Source organism: Capsicum annuum, chromosome 9, assembly GCF_002878395.1.
Source record: "Capsicum annuum cultivar UCD-10X-F1 chromosome 9, UCD10Xv1.1, whole genome shotgun sequence".
Classification (NCBI taxonomy): Eukaryota; Viridiplantae; Streptophyta; class Magnoliopsida; order Solanales; family Solanaceae; genus Capsicum; species Capsicum annuum.
Genome location: NC_061119.1, coordinates 203576487 through 203586940, shown reverse-complemented (window position 1 = coordinate 203586940; position 10454 = coordinate 203576487). Strand labels below are relative to the sequence as shown.

Sequence of the window (10454 nt, the reverse complement as noted above, 5' to 3'; positions counted from 1 at the left end):
GTAACTTTATTATCTTTCAAAAGTTTCATTATAGACAGATGAAAATTGAAATCATAATCAATTATGGATAGTCTAGAGAGAGAAATTAAATTCTTAAAATATGATGAAAAACGTATTTTCTTAATCTAATTGAAAAATCATCTTTTAAAAATGAGCCTATAAGTCCCCACATGTGATGTCGTTCTATTGCCAGAAAAAATATTTTATTCTTTTTTCGTCGATTTTCTTAGAGATAAATTTTTTTGCATGATTTTGACAATGTGAGTTGGAATCATAATTGATCCACCATGTATTATCAAAAATTTTAATAAAATTAGATTCATAACATACAAAGATACAATTACCTTTCTTCTGGAGCCACTTCTTGTATTTCAGAAAATCTTTCTTTCAGTGTCTCTTCTATTGCAGAAACAGTAAGTGTCTTTGTCAAGACAATTCTTCTTCTTCATTGGAACACTTTTGTCTTTTATTGTATTTTTCTTATCACGGGTCACTAAATTTACACTTTCAGACATCTCATGCTTCAACTTCTCCTCTTCTTGCACGCACATAGTCAAGAGTTCATTGATTGACCATTTATCTTTATGTGTGTTGTAAGATATCTTGAACGGATCATATTTCGTAGGAAGCGAGTTGAGAACAAAATGCATAAGAAATGGTGTGGACATATCAACCTCAAGTAACTTGAGTTTAGCAGCAATATCTATCATTTTCATAATGTGCTCACGCACTGTACGACTTCTATCAAATGTCATACTTGAGAGTTTCTTCATAAGGGTGTTGGCGAACACCTTGTCAGAGCTTACAATTTGCTCATCAATTGCCTTCATGTAAGTTTTGACATTGTCATTGTTAGGGATAGAACCCCTGATGCTTTGACTTATATGAGCTTAATGAGCATTAAGCTCAAGCAATTAGATTGCTCCCACCGCTTGTAAAAAGCCTTAGCCTCTGGCGTACTTGATTTCGTGGGCTTAGATGGTTCTTCCACACAAAGTGTCAGATTCAGATCCGAACACCCTAAAGTGAGAAGGACTTTCTCCTTCCATTTAGTAAAGTTGTCACCAAACAACATTGAAATTCAAGAATTTTCGTTAAATAGAACAGTAGAAAAAGTTGTGTTAACTGCAAAACAAGGATACACATACATAAACTATGAAATACATAACCATCAAAATGAATCGCGTAAATATCGATTCTTAAGTAAGTTCTAAACCTTCATGTACGTGGATACAGGTTGTACCCATGCATAAAATTACTTAACTTCATTAGACTAGTAAATCAAATAAAACTAGAAAATAATCCATACTTGTGGGCATAGGATAATTTTTAAACAAAAAGGTTTACTATCTATTCCAATTAATCTAATCAAACTAGTTACCTCCTGTGGGGTAAGGTTAATAGAACTTTATTAGATGTCATTATTATATTTCAATCACTTAACTTTATATGATTAAAGAAATTATTTTCTTTATATCATATACTCGGGATGCTGTGACAAACCCAAACATATGATAAAAAAAACTCAGAATGACATCTCACAATAGTTAATTTAATGATTAACTTAAACAAAGTGTAATTCTTAAAATACTAAAGCGGATTGAATAGGCAGAGCTTACATCAAAGCAATCCATTGTATAAAACATCTTTTATTAATCGAACAAAAATCACACAACAAAGAAATAGATTTAGCCTACATGTCTTTTGTTAAAACGATAATTCTTTAGCCATAGTGATAATAGTTTGCATATGATAAGGGAATAGGCTGAGCCTACATATCTCCCATTCATATTTCTTATAATTAGTCAAGATATTATAAGAAGAATATGATACAATAATTAAATGTACAATTAAAACAATACTACTATTTGTGAATATAACAAAACACAGAACAACATGGCTAAAGGTGGCTCATGATACCACATGTTGAAATTTCAACACATACACAGAGCCAATGCGCAGCGAAAAAATAAATAGAAACGTACCTTCAACCATTATTGTTCAAGTGTCGTGAAAAATCAGCTTTGTCAAAACCATAAAAAGAAAAAAATGCAAAGAGACACCTCTTCTAACCTATGCCTGTCAAAGTTATGTCAGACTGATGAAGTTACGGGCATATTTATGACTAGACTAGAGATTCTTAGACAAATAACTTTAATCCTAGGGACTTTCATAGTTATTTCTTGCTATGAAAGAATACCATATATACATAACTTAGAGGAAAAATAATTGACTGATTTAATACTTTATTTGAGAGACAAGGTAAATTTATTAAAAAAATATGTGGGTCATTAATACATAATATTCTTGCACTTACTCTTTATTACAACCTTTGATGATCATATTCCATTTTGATATTTACGTTAAATACCAGTTCCCCATCCTCAAAGGATATAACCCACAAAAAGTGAAATTCATTACTAATTTAACCGTTACAAATAGAATTAGTAATGAATTTTGTTGTTTGAAGATAAAGATTATTAACTGCTTTTTTTTTTATATAAAGTAAATCCATTTGCAGAATTTAAATTAAGAGCACATGCACATCTTATTTTTTTAAAATAAGTTGTAGATGAGTCAATTTGATCACCCTAAGCATCGACAGTTTAATTGAATTGCATAATGTTAACAGCTTTCTCGGGGGACATCCCCATGCAACATAAGCATTAATAGGAAATATCAAGATCAGTCATTTATTTTACCATAAGCTACAAAAATTTGTAGTATAAATACGAATATCATCTTTTTTGTTGCTAAAAGATATACTTCCTTTTTTTTTGAATTAAAAAAAGGAAGAAGGGTTCTTTTTTCAATTGAATATTTGATATTAGTATTAGGATCGAACAAATGTGAATTCACACCAAGTATGACCCATTAAATAAACACACTATTGTACTTATATTCAGTGCTAAAATATAAAATTTATGATTTGAAGATCTTATTCATCCATTATGACCTTAGTGGTTGTTTACATCTCGGTAACTTCAACACCAAGCCAAAAGAGCATAATAGTATAACTTTAAAATAACGTGTGAGTAATTAAATAATGAAACAATCTAATAATTATAAAAATTTATAAATATTCATGATCTGAAGGATTAAAATTATACATTTTGTATGAGGGAAAATGGCAGTTGGAGAGATTAGGCTGGTCGGGGTCGAATATACCGAAAGTCGGCCCATGATATCCTCATCTCAAGAGCAGTGTCGGAACAAAGGGGCATCCTTTCAGGTAAAGGCAAAGCTGCACGAGATCAGTTAAGATGGTGACTCTGCGCTAAAGAACAAATGAAAGGACAATGGGTTAGGATATTTAAATAGCACCGGCAACATTGGGCAAAGCTGCGTCTGACATATGCGAATAAAATGGCCCTGTCCAACGGCTCCAAGCTAGTAGCACTCTCGTATTGGTCATAGACAGATCTGTCATCCTATAAATAGTCACCTCCTTCCTCATTGTAAAGGATTCGTAATTTCTGCTCCTCTTTATTCTCAAGCAATAAAAGATCTTTAGTTTTGTCCTTAAATTTTCTCTGTTGGCCTTAAATTTCTATATTGTTTTCTTATTATTATGCTTGCTTACCTTGTATTCTAGTCACGATTTGCTAATAACTACAAGGACTGCGGATGATGCTGTCCGTTAGAGTTGTTCTCAATCTCTGTTTTGTTTATTGTTTACGTTATTTATTCTCCTTACTATGTTACAAGCTTACGCTATTAACAAAAAGTTAAAAATCATAATATGTGTTATAAATATATTTACATTATAGTGATTGTCTATCAAGCTCTAGTTGATATCTATGAGAAGTTGATGTATTTGTCTTTTAGTGTGAAATTATGGGTAAATTTCCCCTATAAATAGAAGAACTTCCTTCATTGTAAATCATTCCTCAAGAGAAGAAATAAGAATCACTCTCTCTATTCTTTCTACTCTTCTTCTTTATTCTTTATTAGTTTATAACACGTTATCAGCACGAGACTCTACCAAACAAGGTGAGATTATAAATCTGAAGGATTTCAAGGTTAGTAATTCTTTATGTTATCTTTCTTTTACTGCTACTAATATAATTATTATTGGATTTGAGAAAAAACAATTGGTTTGGAACCATTTATATTTTAAATTTATTCGTAAAGAACAATATTATCAAAAAGGATGATAATATGTTGGGTTCAAGTCCCATCGATTCATGCCTAAGACGCCTTTATATGGATCAAATATTGAGTTTGAATCTCAATACATCATATTGATGATATTGTGATGGCTAAGACAAAATAATGGGTGTTTGATGAAAAGTCATGAAATTCGACCCATTGAATATGCTCCATTCCGTGAAGTGAATGTGGTAGCAATATATGATAAGTCTGAAATATGACAACTTACTTCATTCTTGAGGTGTATGTGGTAGCAGTGCATAATATGTCTGAAAGAAGACAAGTGATTGAATGTAAGAATATACGCGTGGAGGGACAATATGTAATGATCATCAAAAGTGATGATATTTTCACACGCTTATATGATTATAAGATATGCTAGAGAAATAAATTCTCTACATCATATGTATGCCTCGATTTGCTTCTGAAATAGCAAAATCTTGAAAGAGGTTATAAGCTATCATAATTTGATAGGCTTAAGGCACGATTATATTCCATTCCTGGGGAATGAGAAACTTATTAATGCAAACGTGCACTTGATTATGATTGTATCACAACTCACCTCCAAAAGAGGTTGAATACTTTTGAAATTTACTTCTGAAGTAGTAAATCTAAAATTTATTCATGTAATAGTAAATCTGAAAATTACTAAAGAAAAAGTACATGTCATGCTAAACTTGGAGTTTACTAGAATAAAAGTTCATAAATTAATATGAACGATTGTGACATCTCGAAGATGTGCATGTATTGAAGAACTAGAAGATTCTTCAAGAATTGTTTATGTCGTTTGTTCTCATGATAAGTTGGTTGGACCAACTAATATTGGGATTGGATCCCTTCAAATCTGAAAATTATAAAAGGTGAATAAGGGTTCGTTCATCTATCATGTGATATGTTAAAATGATGCATCAATAAGATGATCACATGTACATTTATCGTCAAACCTGTAGTTTGACATACATAAAGTTGTTTGCTCAATAAAATTGAGTTAAGCATGACTTTCAGATTATGTAATCAAGATAATTCATCTTGATGATGATGGTTTAGCATTGAATGCCTTCGATAAATATCTAAACCATTGTTAATGAGCACAAAATTTTATGTATTGGTCTGAAATATGATATATTGCAATAGCACTTGTATGTATTAGGCCAATAAATTATGATTATTTTGGTTCAAGGTCGGGAACCAATTATTCCATCTAATAATTTTGATATGCGGTATACGATTAATGAATATATCATAATGCACAAAGATGGATTCCTCAAAGAAGTAGAGGATGTATGTTAGTTTTCCTAACATAAGGGGGAGATTATAAGCGCTATGAAATATGTTAGGAATTATCATCAGATCCTCATCCAAAAGATAATTCAAGTCAAATGTCAAAAGCATCTCATATTAAGCCCAAGTGCTTTTATTTTGTGTTCCTAAAGGACAAAATCTACGCATCCATGAAGCGTGGTAAACTAATCGGTTTCAAATGAAATAATCCTTGAAAAGGATAAGGAACAACTAATCATGATAAGAAAGTAATGTGCTCTTAAAGAGCCTACAACATAACACTTCATGAAACCTTATGAGAGGTTTAGGTACCTGAAAATAATGAAATGATGAGATCTCAAAATGTTATGTTGCATTGTGAATCGATACAAAATAAGAAATCGTCGACGATATCTTTGATACAATATTTGTGCAATATTGTAAAAGATTATGAGGATCTGAATTCTACGTTAATTTAAGCATGCTGACGTAGAAACATTTATCAAGTGACCTGAAAGGATGCAATTTGGTAAGCGTAAAATTTATTTGATTTTCAGTCCACACACTTGAAGATGTCACACTTGACATGTTGGATATTGTTACTTGACAAACATCCGTATGAAAATCTCTAAAGGATTCAAAATGCCTGAAGCATATAAAGTTTCTGAAAAACTTTTTATTATCTTCATAAGATATAATTTGATGATTTGAATATCATTGAAACTCTTGGAGAGTTTTCAAAAGTAATAGAGTATTTTCTTAAATGAGAAACATGCAAATATTGAGTAAGGATCTATTCCGACCTCAAGAAAAGAATGAAGAACTCCTTGGTTATGAAGTACCATATCTTAGTGCAAGTGATGCATTAATGTATCTTGCAAATACTACAAGGCCTAATATAGCCTTATTTTTAGTTAATTTGTTAGCAAGTTTGCAGTCCCGATCTTATTGGTCATGCTGATTTTGGATACTTATCTAACCTACATAAAGCTCGGGCTCAAATAGGCTATGTGTTTATATGTGGTGGTACTGCAATATCTTGGAGATATACAAAGCAGTCTATCGTATCCACTTCATCGAATCATGCTGAGATAATAGCTATTCATGAAACAAGCCGAGAATGTGTATCGTTGAGGTCTATGATACATCTCATTCGAGAAAAATGTGGTGTAAAATATGACAATAATCTATCCACAATTTTATACGAAGATAATACATCATGCATAACACATCTTAATGGAGGATTCATAAAAGGAGATAGAACGACGCACACTTCATCAAACCTTTTCTACATACATGAGCTACAAATGAATGGTGATATCAACGTGCAATAGATTCGTTCAAGTAAAAATGTGGCTGATTTATTTACCAAGTCTTCTCCAATTACAATTTTTAAGAAGATGGTGCACAAGATCGGGATGCAAAGGTTCAAGGATGTTTTCATTAAAGGGAGTTAATATGCGTTGTACTCTTTTTCCCTTACGAGGTTTTGTCCCACTGGGGTTTCCTTGTAAGGTTTTTAATGAGCCAGTCGATATGCGTATTGTTAAAAATGTGTACTTTTTTTCTTCACTAGATTTTTTTTTCTTGTGAGTTCTTTTTATAGTAAGGTTTTAACGAGGCACATTATCTATCTAGACATTCAAGGGGAGTGTTATAAATGTATTTACATTATAGTGAATGTCTATCAAGATCTAGTTGATATTCATCAGGATTTGATGTATTTATCTTTTAGTGTGAAACTAGGGGCAAATTTCTCCTATAAATAAAGGGCTTCCTTCATTGTAAATCATTCCTCAAGAGAAGAAATAAGAATCACTCTCTCTATTCTCTCTACTCTTTTAATTTATTCTTTATTAGTTTATAACAATATGTACTTTTGATCCATCTATAAATATAAATATAACTGTTTCGAATTGATGATAAAAATATATTTCAAATAATTAAAAGTTGAAATAATCAAATATCACAAGAATTAAAATAGATAATTAGGGAACCAAAAATGTTACTAATACAAAATACAAAAATCTTCTAGTGGAATAACGTATTTCCCCACACAATCTATACAACTCTTCTTCTACACCACCCACCACGTGACTCCTCTTTGAACCGTCAAGATCCCTTGTCCCCACTCTCAATTCAACGGTTAAGATTCACCCACGTTGTCTCACCCTTATCACCAAATGAACGGTTTTAAACGCACCACGTGTCGTATCTGATTGAATATTATACCCCATGATCCAACGGACCTTGCAATTTCTTCTTTCATCTCTTTGCTCATTTTTCTCTCTCCCTTCCGCCGGAAAATATTTTCCGACTGATCTCCGGCAAAACTCCGGCGAAAATTTGTCTCCGTTTTTATGTTCTTCTCGAAGTTCGTGCAGGAAAATCCGATTTATCCTTTAAATTCTCACCGGGAAATCCCAATCATATTAATATTTTAGGACGAATACTCTCCGGCGGCTCTCCGGTTAAGTTTTTTTTTTTTTTCATTTTTTGGGTGTTTTCTCGAAATTCGTGCAGGATAATTCACTTCTTTAAATTTTCGACTTTCCCCTAAGGTTTTAATTGATTTTGTGCTTTTCTGCAATCTGTTTGTATCTAATTTGGAAGTTTCTCGAAGTTCCAGCTGAAAATCCATTTTCCCCTTTCAAATTCTCGCCGGAAATCCAAACTCCGTTAATATTTTCCGGCGAAAACTCTCCGTTCAGTTTTTTTGCCATTAATTTGTGCTTTTTTCTCATCTGTTTGTATAGAATTTGGAGTTTTCTCAAAGTTTCTGCTGAAAATCCGCTTTCTCCTTCAATTTCTCGCCGGAAAATCCAAACCGATTCAATATTTTCCGACGAATCTCCGTTTAAGTTCCCTTTTTTGTGTTTTAATTCCATCTGTTTATTTAATTTGGAGTTTTCTCGAAGATTCAGCTGAAAAATCCATTTTCCCCTTTATATTCTCGCCGGGAAAATCTAAATTTCCCTGCAAAAAATCTGTTGACTCTCCAGCAAAAATTCTTTTGTGTTTTTGTTTTTCTAATTTGAATTCTATTCGAAATTCCGGCTGAAAACTTTCCCCTTTATAATCTCGCCGGAAAATCCAAATCCGTCAAATTTTCCGGCAACATATCTCCATTTTCTCCAATATTTTGGTGTTCTCGTGTTTAATAAGCATAAGCCTCCCACCTATTTATATATAATTTTAATTTTTCTCGTATTTCCAGCTGAAAAGAATCCAATTCATTTTTAAATTCTCGCCAAAAACTCAAAACTCAGTTAGTATTTCCCAGCAAAAACTTCAATTCTAGCTTGTCTTAGCAGGCGAAAAATTGCTTTTTCTCAAATTCCTTTTTGGTTTTTGGGAACTTTTGCGCTTCTTCTTCAATGGCGGATTCGGACAACGAATCAGGAGGACAAAACGCGGGGAACAGTGAAGGATCAACAAGGGAGCAAGACAGATTCTTACCAATAGCGAACGTGAGTCGAATAATGAAGAAAGCGTTGCCAGCAAATGCGAAGATATCAAAGGATGCAAAGGAGACAGTGCAAGAATGTGTATCGGAATTCATCAGTTTCATTACCGGAGAAGCATCAGATAAGTGTCAGAGAGAGAAAAGGAAGACGATTAATGGTGATGATTTGCTTTGGGCAATGACAACTTTGGGATTTGAAGAGTATGTTGAGCCTTTGAAGATTTATTTGGCTAAGTATAGGGAAATGGAAGGGGAGAAGACTACTATGGGGAGAAGTGGGGAGAAAGATGGGAGTGGGGGTGGTGGTGATGGTGGGGTTAGTGGGGGTGGTGGGTACAATGGTGGTGGTGGTGGTACTGGCGGTATGTATGGTGGTATGGGTGGTTCTATGATGTATCATACTCAAGGTGGTCATCAAATGTATGGTAGTAGTCATGGGTCATATCATCATATGGGTATGGGTGGTGGAGGTGGTGGTGGTGGTGGAGGAGGTGGTTCCGGTCAAGGTCGGAGATAGAATATATAAACTTCAAATCCTGATTCGCTTCTATGTTGAGCGATATGATAGGCCTAGGGAGGTGGTAGAAGAATATTAAAATTTTAAATTCCAAGTTCGTTTCTGGGTTGATGATATGATAGGCCTAGGAAAGGAAGGTGGTAGAAGAGTATGAAAACTTTAAATTCTGAATTCGTGAAAGTTAAAAAGTTCTGAATTTGCCTGTGATTCTGTGATGGGTCATAGGTAGGTGCAAGAAGTATATGGAAAGTTTAAAGTCCGACTCCGCCTCTATTTGGTGGAAGAAGAGTATGTAACTTGGGGAACTAATCATATTGATAAGTGGCTGCGGCGGTGGAGGAGGAAGTTGGTGGTGGTGGAGGTGGAGGTGGAGGTGTTGGTGGCAGGCCAAAAATGAAAAATTAATCAAAATTAATCATATGATTATCATTGTGTTGATAGCTAGCTACCTACTTCTGTTACTTTATTTTAGTTTTTTTTTTCTTTTAATTATTATTTTATATTTCTGAAGCACATTGACATGTGGAGTATTAGATAATGCTTTAGCTTTTTTCTTACTACTTTTTTTTTTCTTTTGGAGTTGGGGGAAGTATCAGTGGGTTACATGTGTAGCACTTTTATGGAGAAAGGCATATTGTTAGATGATTTTTAATGGAGAGGGGGATAAAGTAATGGTACCAGATACATGATATATAACCTTCAATGAAAGGCACTTGAAATATATATGTATTAAATGGGACAATGGAGGAGATTGTATTTTATGTTTTCCTTTTAACCAGTAATAATGCCTTTTATCTTTCACTTGTTGAGGTTGCTTGTCGAGATTGCCTCCACAAGGCCTTCTCAAATAAATTGTGTTTGATCGAATTATATGTTCAAGAATCATGAGTATAAATAGAGTTGAATTAATATCACCTAATATTAGCTTTAAAGGTTAGTTAATTTACTTTCGAAAATTAAAAAAAAAACACAAATATTTTGTAACGAGAGGAGTAATATCTAAATTTTGTATATGTTAAAGCTCAAAACTCTTAGAAGAGCCAACAAATAGATTTAGTC

At 33.1% G+C, this 10454-nt stretch overlaps 2 protein-coding genes across 2 annotated transcripts; one reads left to right on the top strand and one right to left on the bottom strand.

Moving 5' to 3' along the window:
* Nucleotides 1-371: 371 nt before the first annotated feature.
* Nucleotides 372-830, bottom strand: LOC124887182. Its single transcript, XM_047396369.1, has one exon. The coding sequence runs from the start codon at nucleotides 828-830 to the stop codon at nucleotides 372-374; it is 459 nt and encodes a 152-aa protein (XP_047252325.1).
* Nucleotides 831-7661: 6831 nt separating this feature from the next.
* On the top strand, nucleotides 7662-10196 carry LOC107841985 (nuclear transcription factor Y subunit B-3). The gene has a single exon (XM_016685809.2). The coding sequence runs from the start codon at nucleotides 8790-8792 to the stop codon at nucleotides 9393-9395; it is 606 nt and encodes a 201-aa protein (XP_016541295.1). The 5' UTR covers nucleotides 7662-8789; the 3' UTR covers nucleotides 9396-10196.
* The last annotated feature ends 258 nt before the right edge of the window (nucleotides 10197-10454 follow it).

What these genes read in the sequence shown, in the direction of transcription:
- LOC107841985 (XM_016685809.2), top strand. Translation starts at nt 8,790, where the DNA reads ATGGCGGATTCGGACAACGAATCAGGAGGACAAAACGCGGGGAACAGT.
- LOC124887182 (XM_047396369.1), bottom strand. Translation starts at nt 830, where the DNA reads ATGAAGGCAATTGATGAGCAAATTGTAAGCTCTGACAAGGTGTTCGCC.